The 20,612-nt window shown below is 38.4% G+C and overlaps 1 protein-coding gene across 5 annotated transcripts in view; it reads left to right on the top strand.

The window, feature by feature from the left end:
• acot12 (acyl-CoA thioesterase 12) overlaps window positions 1-19,634 on the top strand; it is a 41,808-nt gene extending 22,174 nt beyond the window's left edge. The window contains exons 5-15 of one of the 5 annotated variants that reach the window (XM_008102991.3): window positions 338-473; window positions 3,495-3,651; window positions 6,841-6,960; window positions 8,450-8,600; window positions 9,317-9,372; window positions 11,642-11,705; window positions 12,481-12,564; window positions 14,458-14,591; window positions 16,895-17,008; window positions 17,946-18,069; window positions 19,146-19,634. In XM_008102991.3, the coding sequence (XP_008101198.2) occupies window positions 338-473; window positions 3,495-3,651; window positions 6,841-6,960; window positions 8,450-8,600; window positions 9,317-9,372; window positions 11,642-11,705; window positions 12,481-12,564; window positions 14,458-14,591; window positions 16,895-17,008; window positions 17,946-18,069; window positions 19,146-19,277 (1,272 nt within the window). In that variant the 3' untranslated portion in view covers window positions 19,278-19,634. Of the gene's footprint in view, window positions 1-337; window positions 474-3,494; window positions 3,652-6,840; window positions 6,961-8,449; window positions 8,601-9,316; window positions 9,373-11,641; window positions 11,706-12,480; window positions 12,565-13,520; window positions 13,670-14,457; window positions 14,592-16,894; window positions 17,009-17,945; window positions 18,070-18,136 lie in introns of those variants that run through there. The other 4 variants (XM_008102993.3, XM_008102994.3, XM_062972287.1 and 1 more) reach the window with 4 other exon arrangements.
• Window positions 19,635-20,612: the final 978 nt, after the last annotated feature.

The raw sequence follows: 20,612 nt of genomic DNA on the forward strand, positions 1-20,612 counted from the left end.
CTGTAACAATTCGACACAAGTTCATTGTAATTGCAATAGTGTTACCATGTTCAGCCTATAACAAACTTATGTTTCAAGTCTTGTTTTCTAAGAAAAAAAGTTGTTTAAAAAGAGAAGCCAGCTTCCTTTTTTTTCTTTTTGCACATTTAAAAGACAGCAACATTCAGAAAATCTGTAAAATGTGAAAAATATATGTTGGCAAACAGTTCTTTCTATATGGCATGAATTTAGCGTCACAAAAAATTGCAAAATACATTCTAGATGTTACTCTAGTTTTATAGGTTCAAAACAGAATTGCATCTCTTGCTTGATAATTAATTTTTAACATCATGTTTAGGTTGACTTAAAACCAGTACGCCTTCTCACTGCACAAGATTTCATAGAGCACACTCTGGCTGCTGAAAGAAGGAAGATCCGACTGGCTCATGGAGATGTCCTGAACAACCTGCTGAAGGAGTGTGGTATAGATGGTGGTAAAGAAAACACATTCATGCACCTACCTCACTCCCCTAAGAAATGAGGAGTTTCAAGGACAACACTGCCCAGCTCAGTTACTTTAGGAATCTTAGGGTGCTTTGTAGCTTCAAGCAGGGTCCTTTCTGGTCTGTAGTTACTTCCCAATGTTCCTTTGGTACATCTCTTTCTCCATCTGTTTCTGAGCACATCTACATGGGCAGTATAAACCAGAGAATCGGACTTGTGTCCACATTGACACATAGGCCTTTATTTATTTAATTTGTTTATTTACTTTATTTCTCACTCCCAATACAGGACAAGGCTGCTTAACACAGTTTTGTGCTCTAAGGAAAGTTACTTTTGCAAGAGTTGAGTAGACCTTTTCTGTCTCCTCTGTGAATGGACAAATATATTATGTAATAACAACAACAAACAACAACAACAATAATAAACAACTTTATTTTTAACTCACCCCTTTCCCTGAAGGGACTCAGAGCAGTTGTTTGTTTTTGGTTTCCTTTTGATTGCTGTTTATTTCACATGGCATCGAATGTTTGCCATTTCTGTTATATTTTTGGAAGGTGCACCGAGTCCAAAAGGGAGAGAGGGTGGGTTATAAATAAAGATGATGATGATGGTGATGATGATTATTATTATTCCAAAGGCAAAAAATGGCAAACATTCAATGCCATGTGCAATCACAAAACATTAAAACAGACAGTTAAAAAAATCAAATTAAACACCTTGGCAAAAACATATTAATTAGTTATTTTTGTGGGCCAACAGAGTTTTATACATTTTCCCCTATAAATCTAAGCTATCCACATGGGAAATGTTTTAAAATCATAACCCTCAAAATTTGAAAATAGCTCCTGAACATATTCCTAGGTTTTGCAGTGTGTGTGTGTGTGTGTGTGTGTGTGTGTGTGTGTGTGTGTGTGTGTGTATGTGTTTGCAGTAGCTGAAATCAAGACTGATAGTATAATATCTCATTTTCAGCTTAGGAAATTGGCATTGGTTCATTGCACAAGGCATGTTATGACACTGAAAGATGCTCATGTGCTCTCTGTTCCTCTCTTTTAAAATATATTGGTCATTCTTAACAGGGTATATAGCAAGAAGGATGGAATCGGTTGGTATTAAGATAGCTTTTCACTGAATACACTGAATACAGGCAGTCTCTGAGTTACAAAACCTTCTCTCCCTCTCCTCCGCTCCCAGGTGCCCCCTTCAAGGGTTTGCTTTTGGGCAGACCTCCAAGGAGGGAAGGGCTGCTGCCTCTGAGTCACCAAGTGGAGAGAGAGGAAGGGAGAGAAATCTGGCTCTCAGAAAGGAAATTCACTCCTGCAAAGAGTTATCATGGGGAAAAGGTGTCTCCACTGAAGCTTTATCTCCAATCCTTGTTTTTACAGCAAGCCAAATTATTCAAATTTTAGTTATCACAGGACAGAAAATGAGGTGAAACCGTCTGACAGACAGCAAAACAAATACCACAGGGGTGTTAACCCTTCCCTATGCTATCCAAAGCGAATATATATATAAAACTCTTCAGCAGTGGTTATTATTACTCATTACATACTGAGCCAATGTGGTGTAGTGGTTTGAATGCTGAACTATGGCCCCTTCTACACTGTCATATAAAATCCAAATTATCTGCTTTGAACTGGATTATAGTTAAAGGTAAAGGTAAAGGTTTTCCCCTAACATTAAGTCTAGTCTTGTCTGACTTTGGAGATTGGTGCTCATTTCCATTTCTAAACTGAAGAAGCGGCACTATCCATAGACACCTCCAAGGTCATGTGGCTGGCATGACTGCATGGAGCACTGTTACCTTCCCGCTGGAGTAGTACCTATTGATCTATTCACATTTGCATGTTTTCAAACTGCTAGGTTGGGAGAAGGTGGGGCTAACAGCAGGAATTTACCCCGCTTCCCGGATTCTAACCGCCAACCTTTCAGTCAGCAAATTCAGCAGCTCAGTAGTTTAACCCGCTGTGCCACTGGAGGTTCATACACACACACACACACACACATATGGCTGGAGTTACACTTCAAAAATGTACCTGTTCTGATTTACAAACAAATTCAACTTACAAACAAACCTACATAACCTATCTTGTTGGAACTGCCTGTATGTATAAAGTTCATGAAGAGTCATAAGGTGGAATTTGTCTTCTAAATATAAATTCTACAACTTGATAAGCAAGTTCAAAGTACAAAGCAGTCAGAAGCATCCAAACTGCAACACTGAGATTGTAAAATAGATCTAACTGGGGCAAAAGCCAAGCAGTTCATGCATGTCATGTGACAGACTGTAATGGTCAGCCTCTACGAAATCTCATTGTCCTAACTTTCTGATAATGATCTCTTTCATTGGAGATAGCTCTCTCCTTCTACTACTGAAATAGGAACCTTGGATGGACCTGCAGTTAAAAGTTTTACTTTGAAGTAAATAAACACAACTATAATTCTAATTCATGTGTAGGAATCACCAATTACTTCCTTATTTAAACTGTCTTGTGCTCTTCTAAACATAACATAGCATTTAAGGGCTTTTCTTCCTGAGTAAAGACCTCACAAGCACTCATCTATATTAGGTGTATTGATTTGAGAACAAATATTCTAAAAGAGGAGCCTCGATGGTACAGTGGGTTAAACTGCTGAGCTTGTGAACTTGCTGACTGAAAGGTTGACGGTTCAAATCCGGGGAGCAGGGTGAACTCCTGCTATTAGTCCCAGCTTCTACCAACCTAGCAGATAAAAAACATGCAAATGTGAGTAGATCAATAGGTACCACTTCGGTGGGAAGGTAAAGGCACTCCATGCAGTCATGCTGGCCACATTACCTTCAAGGCGTCTATGGATAACGCCATCTCTTCAGCTTAGAAATGGAGATGAGCACCAACCGCAGAGTCGGACACGACTAGACTTAATGTCAGGGGAAAACCTTTACCTTATTCTAAAACATGAAATCAAGATTTGCAACTTGGCAAATACTGTTTTGCATTTCCTTTAGCTACTTAATTTATACATTTTAGGTCAAATGTCCGATCAAGAGGAAAATGTGCTTTCCACAGATCTTACTCATGTGCAGAGCACTGAACTTGTCTTACCTCCTCATGCCAATCATCAAGGAAATACATTTGGTGGCCAAATTATGACTTGGATGGAAACAGTAGCTGCTATTTCAGCAAGGTATTGTCTTTCTTTCTTTCTGAAGAAGAAGATTTAACCATATATTTTTTTCTGACAGATATTAGTGGACAAGTCTAGTGCGTAATGCAAGCCTTTCCCTTTTTGTCTATTTCTTTAATGTTCATCTAATCATGCAGAGAAATCCATCATCCCCCTGTTGCTTGGTACATGTAGATCTCTCTCTTTGTGTGTGTGAGACATGCATTTCTATTAGAATTCCCTTCACACACCAGTGGACCTGATTCATTGCTAGAATGCTGGATGTGTCATTCCCATTCATTATTCATGTAGCTTTGATTTGTAACCTGAAGTTATACCAATAATAACTGGGTTTGCTTTGTTGCAAGACAAACAGCTCATTTTATTAAAAGTGCAAATCTGTCAAAGGTTTTACACAGTTATGACCTGAGTGATAGCATTTATGTGTAAGCATACATTTCATATATTTAGATGTTTAAATGTCCCGTTCCCACCAAAATGTGGTGCAGGGGTTGTCAGACCTACTGGTAAAAAAATAACAGCACATCAATTTGCAAATATATCCTTTATTGGTTCAAGCAGTGGGGAATGGTGACTGAGACCTGCCCATTCTGCTTGACAAGTAACTGACCTTGCCGCAAAGATTTTGTAAGACAACACACAATTAGATTTGACCTTTGAAGGTGCCAGTTAGAGTTGCTATGGCCACAGACTTACAAGGAATAAGAATGAGATTATTTTAAAGTGGCACTCAGAGAACAAACTGAAAGCTTTCTCCAAAATTTAAATGATCTTTTCTAAAAGTTTAAATATTCTTATACTAATGAAGAAGCCTTGTTGGACTCAGCAGAAACACACTACAACAAGACCTGTTTTTTAATTCCAAGTATATTATACCATCTATAAAAGGATGGAAGGTTTAACCTTTCCAATAAAATGGTATCTATTTGGAAATCAACCACGATAGTTAAACAAAAAGATTCCAAACTTCATCTTCTTCATTCTCATCTCCATTCTTGACATTAATCTGCTTGTGTCTTTATTGTAAGTATTGCAAATGAGATATTTAGCAATTTAAATAGGAGGAGCAAATTATTCCTAATGAAAAAACCAGAGTAATTTGAATGCATTATAAAGATGCACAATTCAATTAATTAGAAACAGATAATTGTGCACGGTTAACAATTCTGGTACATCATAAAGGGTAATTGAGTTAAAGCTGAGGATAAATACTAGTCCAAAACAGTGTAACGTCTTAAGAGCTAAACAAAGGTTAGAGATAAATTTTATACTTGCAACAGCACCACTTGACTATAGTAAAAGGTTGCACTAGTTTGTATCATTTTTAAAAAGAAGATACATAATATTAAAATAACTTTCCTGGAGAATGTAGTGGATTTCTCGCATATCAAGGAATGCAGTTTGCGGGTATTTTAAAAAATAGATATTTCTTTGTTTACATAGTACCATATGGTTAAGTAGATGCTAGTGCCCAAAATCATGTAGACATACTACACTAATGGCTGCACTTTTTTTCAGGGTCATAACAATGATTGTAAGAGAAGCCAGACGAAATCTGCAAACATTTATTAAGTCTTTTCCAGTCTCTTACTTCCTTCATGGTCTCTGTGCTGTGGCCTTTTCATCCCCGTCACCACTGTCTATGACAGAGTCATCCACATACAGGATTCTGGCTATTAACTTCACATTTAAAGTGCAATTTCCCACATCCTCTTCTTCACTCATTGAGCAGAAGATTTCATAGGAGCCCAACCAAGGGACTCCAGAAGGGCTGATGTCAAATTCAGATATGAACTGAATAGCATTGTTTCTCATTGTCCATAGTTGCATTCCACTTTAGTCTAGTAATGCAAGTTGTGTTTAAAAAATATAGTAAATGTATGTTGTGTGTGCAATGCAAGGAAATAATTAGTTAAAACGATTACTTCCCTGTAATTAATGCCTCTCCCATAATGAAGGAATAATTACATTACAAAGGAATAATTACATTACAAACATTTACAATGAAGGGTCACTTCACCTTTTTGTGGCGCAACCATAACTTTTAAATAATTGCTTGTATAGGTAAAGAGGTATGCCTCCATGAAATGGAGAATAGTATTGTGTCTTTCAAGCACTAGTTTGTGATGGTGCTTCCTGCCTTTTTGTGGGTGTTCAGGTGACAACAGGGGACAAGAGAAGAATGTGCTTTGCACCATGGATCAGCAAATTGCTGATTGTATTCAGATGTCTATTTTTTAAACTAGATAAAAGGCAAATTTTACTTTTGAAAAATGGGGAAGTAATAAAAGTTTTTAAAATAGCTGTATCATTTGTGAGTAGAAACCACATTAGATCTAAACAATACATTTGCCAGGTGGTAAGGGAAAGGTTTTGGACAGAGTAGCAAACATCATAAACTCGCATTTTATTGAAGTTAGGATGACCACAATTTTGTTAGGAAGAATTGTTCATGCATTGGTACATCATGGGGCAATTATAGATCCACTGAACAACTGGATGCTGAGTGCTGACTCTACATGAGGCTGCCTGCTGGGAAATTGCAGAATAATAATGAACAAAGGCATCCGCTTTTTGTATCTCCCCATGCAGAGCATGCTCCTTGGTACCTTTATCGTCAAGCCACTTTGAGTCTCCTTTAGCAGAGAAAAAGCGAGGTATAAATAACAAGAACAACAATAAATAATGCAGAGAAACATGAATGTGGGCCTCATCTCCCTCCTCAGATGAACACAATCTCATATCAGAATTTCAGATCCCCAATTTATGACAAGGACCACAGTTACTAAAGTCAATAAAAGGCAAAACTACTCCATCATGTGAGTGCCATATTCAAGGGAGCGAGGGGTGGTGGCAAAAGCAGGATGGCTAGGTGATGCTTGAATCCTTCTTGGCTACCCACCAAGAGGCCATTCAGCCCAATTGCCTGGCTGCTAGCTGTGTTGTGTCCAGCCAGGGATAAAAAGGGAAAGACATACCACTAAAGCCAGAAACCAAACCTGGATTTTTGTTGGATTTCTAAAATGTGCCATTTTAACCTCACAATTTTTTATTGAAATCAGAATTGGATACAATTTGAATTAGATTTGAATTTTTCCTGTTCGTAGAGATTTTGCTATTCATTAATATGTACAAAGAAAAACTGATACACATTTTATTTTGTTTTCCTTTATTCCTATTTTGATTCAGTCGCCTGTGTCATATGCATCCAACTCTGAAATCCGTAGATATGTTTAAATTTCGTGGACCTTCAACTGTTGGTGACCGGCTAGTGTTTAATGCTATAGTTAACAATACTTTTGAGAAAAGGTAAGATTCCCTTCCTATGTAACAAACTGTGTAGCATTGCCTAAAATTACTTTGATTTTAAAACTATGTTTTTTCTTTAACAAATTGCAGTAACAATATACAAATGAAAATATGTTTTAAAACAATAAAACTGTTATGCATTAAAACATCCTATTCAGATTACTGCTATTCTTAAATATAGTACTATAGATTATAATCTCTGATCTGCACATACTATTTTTCATGTATATTATCATTGGCTATCATATCAGTGTTCTGCTTTAATTATATAAGTTCATTTTAAAACCTGTAGCACAATTTAAGCTACTAAAATGAGGGTGTTGTACTTTGGACATATCATGAGACAATATAATTGCCAGAAAGGAGGATAGTGCTTGGTAAAGTGGAAGGCAGTAGGAAAAGAGGGAGACTGAAAAGTGGATTGATTCATTCAAGGAAGCCACAGCCCTGAGTTTGCAAGATTTCATCAGGGCTGTTGATGACAAGTGATCTTTGGGGTCTTTCATTAAGTCCAAGTCGATTTGGTGGCAAATAACCACAATGAAAACAAATGGATGTCTTGTATCTGCAGTGAAAACATCACACAGATTTACTATGAACAAGTCCCTGAATTCAGTCATACAAACCCTCCCGCCTCAAGCAATAGTACATAGAATTACTTTTTCCAAAGTGCTTGTTATTACAGGTAGTGATATTGGTTAATTTTCTTAACACCTATATTTCCCCAAAACCAAGACTCTATGTGGCTTGCCAATTAAAATGCAATGTAACATATACAGTAGTTATAACTTTTGTGTTTAACATTTTGATAAAAATCATACAAAGGAGACAGGCTTCAAGACCGGTGGTTTTCAACCTGTGGGTCCCCAGGTCTTTTGGCCTACTACTCCCAGAAATCCCAGCCAGGTTCCCAGCTGCTAGGATTTCTGGGAGTTGAAGGCCAAAACATCTGGGGACCCACAGGTTGAGAACCACTGCTCTAGACCAACAATTTGCTCAGTGCAAAAGATTCTGAGCTAAACCATGCTTACCTGATGCCTGTCTGGATTTTTTTTTAAAGACTTCCAGTAATAGGAAGTCCACTGTTCCTTTAGATATTTAGCTTTAGTGTTGAAACTTTGTACCAAGAGCCTCCCTTAATAGCCAAAGAAGTTTATCTTCCTGTAATTTCAAGGCAATTGGTTCTAGTCCTGCCCTTTAGACACATTTGCATTAATATATGTGTTGCAAGTTTTCAGGTGTTTGAAGGATACTATCATGTCCTCAGTCTTCTCTTCAAGTTATGTCAACCTTTGCTTATAGCATTTGTTTTCCAAAGAGCTTATAGTATAGCTTTATTGAACCAGAGGTTCCTGGAAACCACAGCCTGGCTGGGAATTAAAGGAGTTAGAGTCCAAAACATAGTTTCCATTTTTGCTTTCCCATTTATAATGCCCTGCTGGAGGTGTCTAACTGTGGCTGCTAAATTCACTGAATGATTTTCTTTCAGTATTGAGGTTGGAGTCCGCGTTGAAGCCTACAACTGTGAGGAATGGGGCAAGGGGCAAGCACGGCATATCAACAGTGCCTTTCTAATTTTTAATATTTTAAACAAACATGGAGAACCTCTCGTTGTCCCCAGAGTAAGACCTACAACAAAGGTGAGCTCTTTTGAATAAAGTGAAAACAGTTGTAGATAAAGGATTGTCACATTATTTGGTTAGGTCGAATGCCATGGAAGTGGCTCTTTAAACAGAGGCAATTTCTTGAACATCGCATTTTTCTGATTCTAAGATGTTTGATATTGATATTTTACCTGGAAGATGATTATTTAAGTTATACCTGTGAATCACTTGTTGGCCAAAATATCCCAAAGGCACCAGATCTTGCCTTATCTTGGAAGCTAAGTAGGATCCGCCCTGGTTACTATTTGGGTGGGAGATTGCTAATGATAATCAGGTGCTGCAAGCTAAATTTCAGAGGAAGGCACTTACAAAGCTACCTCTGAGTATTAATTGCCTAAGAAAACATATTGAAATGTATGGGGTTGCCATAAGTCAACAAGTGACTTAAAGCAACATACCCACACACTGTATCATTCCCAGGTGAAAGATCTTATAATAACTACTATCTGATTCTAAGACAGATGAAAGTTGAGCCTTTCAGATTGCTTTGTAGTAAATTGACATGTTTTATTTAATGGACCAGTTTTATCCACATAAAGTTTGCATTATAGTCTTGAAAATGTGGCATATACAGCCTGTCAGTATACTCTGAGATTTAGATAAATGAAGCATCCATTTGTTTAATTTGGGCAGAGTCATTAAAATATATAAATTATAACTGCTCTTTTTTCCTTTACTTTTCTCTTGTGAAGGATGCTGTAAGGAGATTCCATGGAGCTATTGCACGCAAGAAAATCAGATTAACCAGGTATTAATAATCCTGAAACATGAAGGTATTTAAATTACCACTATCAGTACAAGTGATGTTATTTTTCAAGTTATGTAGTGCTGATTATGTTTAATTTGTGAAAATACTTGCCTTACGATACAATCCTCATGTGCTATATATGCACCAGTGTGATATTAGACTTTAGTTAGACAGTATCTTTTATCTTTCCCACAAACAACCTGAGATTTCTTGCTGCTTATTAAGAATTCTAGAATAAGTTGATGTTTGATTAGGATGACCACCCTCTTGCCTGTAAGTGAAGACTTTCGTACTCCACAGTGTTGAAACAGGAAACAGGTGCTATATTTTTGCATTTCTCTCCACTATTACCTGTGTCACATCCTCCCTCCAGGCTGGCCCTGCAGATCCAAAACTTTGGTCGAATGTCACTACCCTTGCCACCTTTCCCCTCAAGATCCCCCCTAGATTGCATACTTCAGCCTCAAGGTGATCCCTATATAGACTCTTCTTCATTCATGCACTCTTCGTGACCTCATGGACCAGTCCACGCCGGAGCTTCCTGTCGGCTGTTGCTGTCCCCAATTCCTTCAAGGTCAAGCCAGTCACTTCAAGGATACCATCCATCCATCACGTCCTTGGTCGGCCTCTCTTCCTTTTTTCTTCCATTTTCCCCAGCGTCATGATCTTTTCCAAGCTTTTCTGTCTTCTCATGATGTGGCCAAAGTATTTCATCTTTGCCTCTAATATCCTTCCTTCCAGTGATCAGCCAGGCATTATTTCCTGGAGGATGGACTGGTTGGATCTTCTTGAGGTTCAAGGCACTCTCAGGATTTTCCTCCAACACCAAAGTTCAAAAGCATCTATCTTCCTTCGCTCAGCCTTCCTTATGGTCCAGCTCTCGCAACCATAGGTTACTATGGGGAATACCATTGCTTTAACTATGCGGGCCTTCATTGCCAGTGTGATGTCTCTGCTCTTCAGTATTTTTTTGAGGTTGGCCATTGCTCTCCTCCCAAGAAGTAAACGTCTTCTGATTTCCTGGCTGCAGTTTGCATCTGCAGTGATCTTCACGCCTAGAAATATAAAGTCTGTCACTGCCTCCACGTTTTCTCCCTCTATTTGCCATTTATATACTAGTGGATTGTTTTTCTGTGACCAGATTCTATGTGTGCATCTACACTGTCGAATTAATGCAGCGTGACACCTCTTTAACTTCCATGGCTCAAGGCTATGGAATCATGGGAGTTGTGAATGTTCAAGGTCTTTAGCCTTTCTCTGCCAAAGAGTGATGGTGCCTCATCAAATTACAACACCCAGGATTCAACAACCACCAAATTACATCACCCAGGATGCATTGAACCATGGCAGTTAAAGGGATCAGACTGCATTAATTTGACACTGTAGGTGCACTGTAGTTGTAGGTGTATCAAAACATAACAGAAATAGCCAGACATAATTGCAAAAAGAATAAACTGATGGAAGCTTATTACATACATAATTGAATCCGACAACTCCTGAACTATTTCAACACTGATCGCTCCACGACGCTCTATTCAGTTCTTTCCCCTGGCTTAATGTCCTATCTCTATTATAGCTTTTCCCTAAATCTATGCCATCTTTCATAGAATTAAGAGTTGTAAGAGACCTCATGGGCCATCCAGTCCAACCCCCTGCCAAGAAGCAGGAAAATTGCATTCAAAACACCCCGACGGATGGCTTATCATGCCTATCTCATGTCATTGCACTGCTTGAAAACGTTGTACAAAAATCCAGGTATTTTTGCAGAACTGATAGAGCCTACAATGCCATATATAGTTAGTTTAGTGCAGCACTGGAGAGTTTTGTATGGCCTAAGGGCCAAACTGATTCTGACCAAACACATTAAGGGCTACTTTCCAGCAGTGGGTGATGCCACATACCAAAGCAGGCAGACCCCCTAGTACTCAAATATGAGCCATGATCTGATTGCTCAGATGGCCATCTTTATGGACCAAAATCTCTGTCCCCCAAAATGCTTGTCTTGTTCTTCAGTTAGTTTTTTAAAAGCCTCCACTGACATCTGCTGGTGGATGTGATCTTGATTCTTCCTCCACTCTCATCTCACTCCAGTCTAGGCCAGAATCTGGTTTTAGTTGCTAGTTTCTTTGGCAACATATAGGAAGATACTGCTTAGTTGAAATGTGTTTGGAAGTTTAATGCTATAGCTTTTTGTAATTTATGTTAAAAAGAAGTTTGGTGATTTCCTTAGCTTTCTTCTGGTCCTCTTTCCATGTGATATCACCTACAGGAAATATGATCTCTTGAAGAAAGAAGACAGTTGCACCCCTGAATTCTTGGACAGAGGCAACCAAGTAAGATTTATAGTGGGATGGGCACTATGTACCCTTCCAGATGTTGTTTGACTGCAGGCTTCAGCAGCCCTAGCCAACATAGCTTTTAGTGAGGAATACTAGCAGTTGTTGTCCTACTGTCATTTAGATTTGAGCCCTTAACACAGTGTTTCCCAAACTGTGGACTTCCTAGTGTTTTTGGACTTCAGCCCCTTGGAATCTGTGATTACTGGCAAGGTAACAGGCTTCTAGTAGCTGATCCCAAACACATGGAGGACTGTAGTTTGGGAATCACTGCTTCAATGTATGCATCCCCCATGCAAAATATTTAGGCTATGTCCAGCTATGATATAACCTGAGTGAGGAGAATGGACATAGCTGGCAGAATGAAGTAGCATGGCAGACTGAGGTAGATTGGTGGGGCAGTTTTCAATGATTGCAATAGTGCACCAACCAGGAACATGATTTCCAAAAAATTGATCTTATAAGTCCAGTTTATGACATTGTAATTACTGAGCAAGATGCATGTATCGGAATCTCTGTATAGATAGGTTGCTGTGGTTTTTCTTCTTGCATTTCTATCACTGTGGATCCTTGTTCATTTTTAATACATTACTTTTCATTTCTGTTTGGCTGCATCTTCAGAGGTTTAGTTAACCCATTAGTGAAGTTAGTCGCTTTTAATCAGCCTTATGTTGAACAGTGTGAGAGATACGATTCAATTCCCATTTGTGAATAAGTTCAAAACTTTGAGGGGTTTTCTGGGAAGGAAAAAATGATGGTTATTGTATTTTAGGTAAATGTAATCGAAAGCAATATTGCAGCACTGACTCTTCTGGCAGCAAAATCTGGATGGGAAATACATAGCACTCAAGACCATGTAAGTATTGAATCGAATCCTGCAAGAATGTGTTTAAATTTCCCACCTTATTGCTCTAAAGGAGTTAATGTGAATGTGTGCTTCTCTCTAATTCAACTAGAAACAGAATGCAAAATGCTCAGGAATAAAACCATTACATGTTTAGTGCTAACGATTTGACATTCAGAACCTGTCTTCCAGCAACATACTAATTAGCTGTTATAGAGTAAGGAGGTGGGGTAGGATGGATTAGTAAAAACAAAACCATCGTTTTGTTTCTATGTGTTAAAAACAGGAATAACACAAATACATATGACAGCTTTAGAAAGTGCCTGAACACTTGTCAGGCAGCTCTTTTGTTGTATAAATGTTTGCGTCTGAAGGACAGGGGTTTAAGATACAGGCCAAGATCCCATATTGTGAGATGTTGCTACAACAACAGAGCTCCACCATTAGAGCTGTGTCTCCTGCTGCTACCCTTAGAAAATGTACCTTTTCAGCAGCAAACAGGAGGATTTCGAAGGCACTGAAGAGCAAAGGGGTGTGCAGTGACACATCCAGTGCTTTGCCACAGGACGTAAGATATCCTTCTGTTGGTGAGGCTGCACAGCTCTAATGGTAGGTCTCACAGTATCATGGAGTTGGAAGAGACCACATGGGCCATCCAGTCCAACCCCCTGCCATGTAGGAAAAGCACAATCAAAGCAACCCCAACAGATGGGCATCCAGCCTCTGTTTTAAAGCCTCCAAAGGAGGAGTCTTCACCAAACTCCGAGGCAGAGAATTCCACTGTTGAACAGCCCAGGAAGTTCTTCATAGTGTTCAGTTGAAATCTCTTTTCCTGTAATTTGAAAACATTGCTCCATCTTAGTCTCCAGGGCAGCAGAAAACAAGCCTTCTACCTCTTCCTTATGACATCCTTTCACATATTTAAACATGACCCTCATCATGTCTCCTCTCGGCCTTCTCTTCTGCAGGCTAAACATACCCAGCTCTTTAAGACGCTCTTCATAGGGCATGATCTCCAGACCTTTGATCATTTTAGTTGCCCTCCACTGGACACCGTCCAGCTTGTCAATATTTCTCTTAAATTGTGATGCCCAGCATTGGACACAGTATTCCAGGTGAGGTCTGACCAAAGCAGAATAGAGAGGCATTGTTTCTTCCCTTGATCTAGACCAGTGGTTCTCAACCTGTGGGTCCCCAGGTGTTTTGGCCTACAACTCTCAGAAATCCCAGTCAGTTTACTAGCTATTCGGACCTCTGGGAGTTGAAGGCCAAAATATCTGGGGACCCACAGGTTGAGAACCACCAATCTAAACACTATACCCTATTTGATGCAGCCCAAAATCCCATTGGCTTTTTTAGATTTGAGGGAGCACTTTTAGTTGTTGTCATGGTGTAAAGGTTTAATACAAAATTTATGATGTCGTAAGTCCAACATACAGTACCATAAATACTGAACATGATACCAGCCATCCTTTGTCATATATGAGTCCCATTTACTGAGGGAAATGAGATTGCAACAAGGTCCTGCATTGGGAGACAAAGCTGTGATGATGGGCGAATTGCTGTTGTGACATGTCTTCAGTAAAACTGTGCTGAAATGATCCCTGTGTTTCACTAAGCACTTTGCTGATTTCTGACATGTCTTTATGAATGACACAGTCACAACTGCAGTATCTGTGAATCTTATTTATGTGGCTGAAAAAAGAAATTGCATCTGCTCAGAATGTGACAGTTGCTTCTGGATTGTGTTAAAGAGTGTATATGAAAAAACGGATAGATTAAATATCATTAATTTCCATTAGTAGAAATTATACAACACTGCAACAGATTGCTTAAGAATCCTTTAAAAAAATGAACACATCCCAAAACTTTTAAATTTGAATTCATATAATACATTTTTTCCAGGTAAAAATGTTCACTCTAGAGGAGACAGATGCTTTGTCAATCAAGGTTGAAATGCAAGTACAGATGCCATCAAACCTCACTTTTTGTATTTTATCGGACTTCACTCTCCATATGCACTGGGTTAAACAATATTTGTAAGTATAATTTTACATTTTTAATTCTGTGCCAGTTTTCTTGATTGAATTTGAGTACTGTAGCTGCTGGCTTTGAGAGATATGACTGATTAAAAGCAAACGTGGTTTTCATAAGATTCAATAACGTGGCAAGAAAGATGGCTGAATGCCCAATGTAAAATAATAATTTTTAATTCGTATAAAACATGCACTAAATTGGTACAAATATAATCTTGTGTTAAAAGGAGTGGATCATCATATAGAATAAAAAGGAAATTAGTAACTATCAGGTAGTTCTATGAAGATTTTTGACTGAAAACATGAGTAAACCTCTTAGAACTCTTTATATATTAAAAATCAGATAACCTAATCCAAACATATGCAGCATTTGAGAACAACTATTCTGTTACACACCTGTTCATCCAAATCAAAGATGTAAATTGTGATATGACAGAACTATGAGTTTTCTAGAACATGTACTTCCTAGCAAGTGTGTTTACTTTTCAAATGTGTTGCTGTTTCGATAAAGCTCTCGTATTCCTGAGGTTGGGGCGCCCAATATAATCTTGTCATCTAACATATCTGAGAATTTAGACCAATCTACCTTTCTGAAGTTGAATCTTCGGTTAAATCGAGCTTCCTGAACCCTTATAGTTGGGAACAATTGGCATATTATCGGCCAATGCTGTGTGTTTGTTATTGATGGTCCCACTGATTTAGTGCATTGTTGCACAATATTCTCATTCACAAACAGAAGGTCTGGGTTATATCCTGGGTACCATCTCCCACTGTTGTAGGATGGTGGTAGTTTACTATCATGAATAAGCGATGATTTGTGCAATTCAGCCCAGGAAAGGACAGCCTCTCCATAGCCCCATACGTGGCTATGGCTGTTAAAGTCACCAATTACTATCACCCTTTGGTGCCTATCAAAGTTCACAGGAGAGGAGAAACAAAACTCTTCATTTGGGGGCTTGTACATAGAAGTAATTATGTACCAAGCTCTACTGTTATAACCTCTATATTATTTTCTGGGCACTTTTGACTTGGGAGGCCTGGTTTTTAAAAGACAGCACTTCCGTACTGTGCATGTGGTCTTTCCACCACTAAGATAATTCCTGGAACTTTTGGTTGTTTCTGTTTATTCCTGTGTGTTTCTTGGACACACAGCACATCACATTTCTTATCTCAACATAGTTCATAAAACAGCTGTTCTTTGGCAGCTGACATACCTTCAATGTTAATTGGGATTATTGCCATGGTTGGTCTTGAAAAGGTCCATTTGTTTGTTTGCATACTGCAATTCACTTCTGGTGTGAGAGAATCAGCCATCTACAAAGACGTTGCCCAGGGGACGCCTGGATGTGTTACAATCTTGTAGGGAGCTTCTCTCACGTCTCATGTCAAATGTGTTCATATCTGCAGAAATGTACCATTCAATTCAGTGGGGCATATTTAATCATTCAAATATGCGATTATGAGACTATTGAAGCTAATTTTAATCTGAGCAGGAGCTATTATTATCGAGGAAGGAAATAGTGTGATAAAGATGATCTTCCATTTATTTTGGGTTCATTAGAGGTAAACGTGTTGTATCGATCTTGCCCCTTAGATCCCAAGGTAATTAGACTTTTTCATGTTTTTCTCATTGCGGTACAGTGAAAAGCAACTTAGGGTGCATCATGCGAGTTGTAGTTTTACAAGGTCTTTAGCTTTCTCTGGCAGAATCCTGGTGCCCTCACCAAACCACAGCTCCCAGGATTCCATAGCATTGAGCCATGGCAACTAAAGTGATGTCAAACTGTATTAATTCTACAATGTAGATGCAATGTTTGGCTGCAATCCTAAACAGATTTGAAAGCCCCACTAAAGTCAGTGGCCTTACTGAACCACATTCAAAAGATTGCATTTTTAAATAAGACTCAAAAATGGTACATACTGCTTAGTACCTAGAACTCTTGTTTTGGCTTGACTTCATTAATAAAGTAAACAATTGCCTCTTTTAAAAATGCTAACAGGAATGCATTTGAAAATGGAGCAAAGGGTATTTTGAGATAAAGCTGTGTAGGCAAAGGTTAACAAAAGCATATTTAATATCTGTGAATTATAATGAGCAACAACTCTTCACCTTTTGCTCCTTTCTGCCATCCTGTTGATTTGTCTATTGAGAAACGAAAATATATTTAACAAAATCAGCATCAAAAATTCATTAATTTGAGAAAAAAATGTGCATCTCCAACCACAATTGAACATCTCTTCTAATTGGTATTTACTTGACACTTCAGATACTAAATTCCATTTCTGTTTGCCTTATCTACATGCAGAACTTGTAAGCTCATAGAGAGTGTGACCAAAGAGGACAACATTTACCAAATTACATCCCCATTAATTCATGATTTATCCATTCTTGTATCACAACGGAAACCCTGTAGAACTGGGTAAGTAACTGTGCAGACTTAAGGCATTTAAACTAAATCTCTCCTTACACACATAGGTTAAGAGATGTATTGTTTTATGACAAGTACATTAGAGGCCTAAATGTCTGATCCTATCTGATCCTGGAAGCTTAGCAGGGTCAGCTCTGGTTAGAACTTGGATGAGAGACTACCAATGAATAGACATTTTGAGTCTCCTTGTGGAGAGAAAAAGTGGGGTATAAATAATAATAATAATAATAATAATAACAACAGCAACAACAACTATTCAGACTGACAGAGCTTTAGAGCACAATACTCCTGACCTCACGATCATGGAAAAAAACAAAGTATGGATTGTCGATGTTGCAATCCCAGGCGACAGCAGAACTGACGAGAAGCAACTGGAAAAGCTGACACGATATGAGGATTTAAAGATTGCACTGCAAAAACTCTGGCACAAACCAGTAAAAATGGTCCCAGTGGTGATCGGCAGACTGGGTGCAGTGCCTAAAGGCCTTGACTTGCACTTGAAAACAATTGGTGCTGACAAAATTACCATCTGTCAGCTGTAAAAGGCCACCCTACTCGGATCTGCATGCATTATTCGCCGATACATCACATAGTCCTAGATACTTGGGTAGTGTCTGACGTGTTCTCCAATACAACAACCAGCATAGTGATCTTGTTCGCTGTGTACTAATCTTGTGTATAAAATAACAACAACCAAATGCTGTGGGTTGTATTTTGAAGGAAGGGACTAGCAAAAACACTTCTTGAGTATACCTTGCCTAATAAAATACCATGGAATTAATGGGGTTGCCTTAAGTCAACAGATGATTTGAAGACATATACACAAACCTTAGCCTTAAGTGCTATCACTTTAATTAGTGGAGAAAATTGCATTTTGACAGCTTACATTTTTGTTATAAGACTTTAATTTTATTTTTATTAAATTCAGGGACCCTTATATAATAGCTGTGAAGCCAGTTGCCTTGAGAGCATTCCCACCTTCTAATGAGAACCCTAGAAGTGGGATCCAGTGTGCAGGATTCCTGATTTATAGCAATGGGAACTCCTCTTTGGTAAGCAGTTTTATAACTGACCAATCATTTAATGTTTGCTTATTTGCTGTTGTTTCTTTTTCCAAAGATAGTCTGATTAAGAAGAATGGCTAAGATCCTGCAGTGGAGGCATAGCTACAACATCACAGCAACCTTCCATGTCCTGACCCAGCTCTTCGGCATCCATACTGAGTATACAGCTGGCAGGTGGATGCTGCAGGATGACGTGACCAGCCTCCTCCCACCAGAGACCGACGGTGCAGTGAGCAGGAGAAGGGACATCTGTGAGGTTGTGTCAAATCTTTGCAGTACTGTCACTCCCTGCTAGGAAGAGGCTGGCCATATCATTCTGCAGCACCTGCTTCCCAGTTCCACAGAACACAATCGTTCCATTATCACAAGTATGATTACAAAACAATTACAAGATTATAAGTCTAATAGTATGCAAGTGAGTATGTGTAAATAGTTCTGTATGATTCTACTCCCCAAATTAGGTACTGTATAGCCCTTTAAACCACACCAAATCTCCTAGATCAGTTTTTCAGATTGAAATGCAATGTAGGTGCTTGTATCTCAGGGTTTTTAAAAAAAGGTTTGGCATATTTTCTGTTGGACTAGAATAGACACCACCACCAAGCCCACATATTTAAATCTCCCTCTTCTGGTATGTAATCATTACTCAATTACAACTAAAGCATGCCAAGATCAGCTAAAAAGCTACCTGCTCAAAATGGGAAAAGCAGTGCCCCTTAGGGATTATCACAGAATTGATAAGACTTCTTCTATAACTTTAAAAAACAGAAAGGAAAACAGCATGATTTGTGCAGCTAGAAAGACTTGCAATGTAAAATATCTATTGTTTTTATATGTGCTATGAGTACAATATTTAAATCCCCTTACACAGGAATCCATAGGGTTGCATGGTCATGTCATGTGGTTTCTACCCACATAATCCGGTGATCTGACAACGGAAAATTATACACGTAATTGCACTCTGACCAGCCAGGATTGATACACTAATATATATGAAGTAGAGTTTGATGATCTCACTGCTTTCCTTGAGAAATGACACAAATTTTCTTTCCTATATTTTATAGGTATCTTACTTCTTCCAAGGTACTCCTTGTTTTGCTGCAAATCTTGTTGGCTTGTTAAAATTAACTGAAGATACAGCTTCCATATATATTCACTTTTTAGAATCTGAGAGCAAAAGGATGAACTGCATTTAGCACCACCATTGAGTCCTGCTTTTGAGTCATTGGCTTTGTTAATACTATTTGAGGTATTTGAAAATGACTCTTGCGAATAAATGGACAAGTGCAGTAATGTTTGCAATCTTGCAAATGCTCTGCCATAAATAAAAATCAGGAATTTTATTATTAAACTGTCAGAGCACAGTATGCCACATCATCCAAGTCTCCACTGAATACCTGATCATGTCACTTTAACATGTCATTAATAACATGTCATTAATTCTTTTGGATTTCTCAGAATGTTTGTCAATACAATATATGTATTTCATGTAATGAAAGAATACTGCTTTTCTAAAAAGTGTCTTGAGTGTAAGTATAAATTTTTGAAAAGAATTTGACTGTTCTGCTATTCATTTCAATTATATGTACATAAGAACAGAATGTGGTTAAGTATCAAAACAACATTTCATGATTTTGGAATTGCATTGCTTGGCATCCTCTGTCGGTACAAATTTCAGTAGCCAAATACAGTTAGCCTTTCATATGGACAGGTTCAACCATCCATAGCTTGAAAAGATTTTTAAGAAGCAAAACTTACTTTGCCATTTCATGTAAGGGAGTAATTTTACTACACCATTGTATATTATGGGATTTGAATATCCAGATGTTGGTATCCATGAGGTGTGGGCAGGCCTAGAACAAAACTTCATCATGTAGGACTCATAGGAAGACATGCTAGTCTCTTTCTTGCTGGGAAAAAAATCACCCATGCACCTAAAATTGGCTGGCTCCTTTCACGTAGATGAAAAAAAATGGTTCCCACAATCCCTACAGAGTTGAGGAAGATTCTTTGAACCATTTGAAATATTTTAAATGTACCTCCAAAAAATGTACAAAACAAGGGCAGCCCTCCCAAAAATTGTCGGAGGTGTTTTGAGCTTAGATAACTGTCCATCCCAGTTCTAGACTGCTTTTTAAAATAATGATTTTTGCTCTTATGCTGCTTTAGTTATTATAAACATTGTTTTAGTCCATTGTTTGGTTTGCTTGGGGGGGCGGGGGTATAAAATATTTAAGTAAATATGTAGCTTTCAGTGTTTTGCATACTTATGGCTTACAGAACTACACAGAAGTATGCAGAATGCACCTACAGACCAATCCTATCTTGTTCTGCAATGTGAGACCTTCTGTGAAATCCAAATCTTTGTTGACAGGAAGCCAACAGAATGAAATAGAGGATCAGTAATTTCCTGCCTACATGGACCAAAACCTGTGAATTTGGCATAGTTTAGGAACTGTTTTGAAATAATGTTTGTGGGCTGGGCAGGCTTAGAGACCAGGGCCTGCTCTTTCAGCTTTCCTCTATTCGAG

Source organism: Anolis carolinensis, chromosome 2, assembly GCF_035594765.1.
Source record: "Anolis carolinensis isolate JA03-04 chromosome 2, rAnoCar3.1.pri, whole genome shotgun sequence".
Taxonomy (NCBI): domain Eukaryota; kingdom Metazoa; phylum Chordata; class Lepidosauria; order Squamata; family Dactyloidae; genus Anolis; species Anolis carolinensis.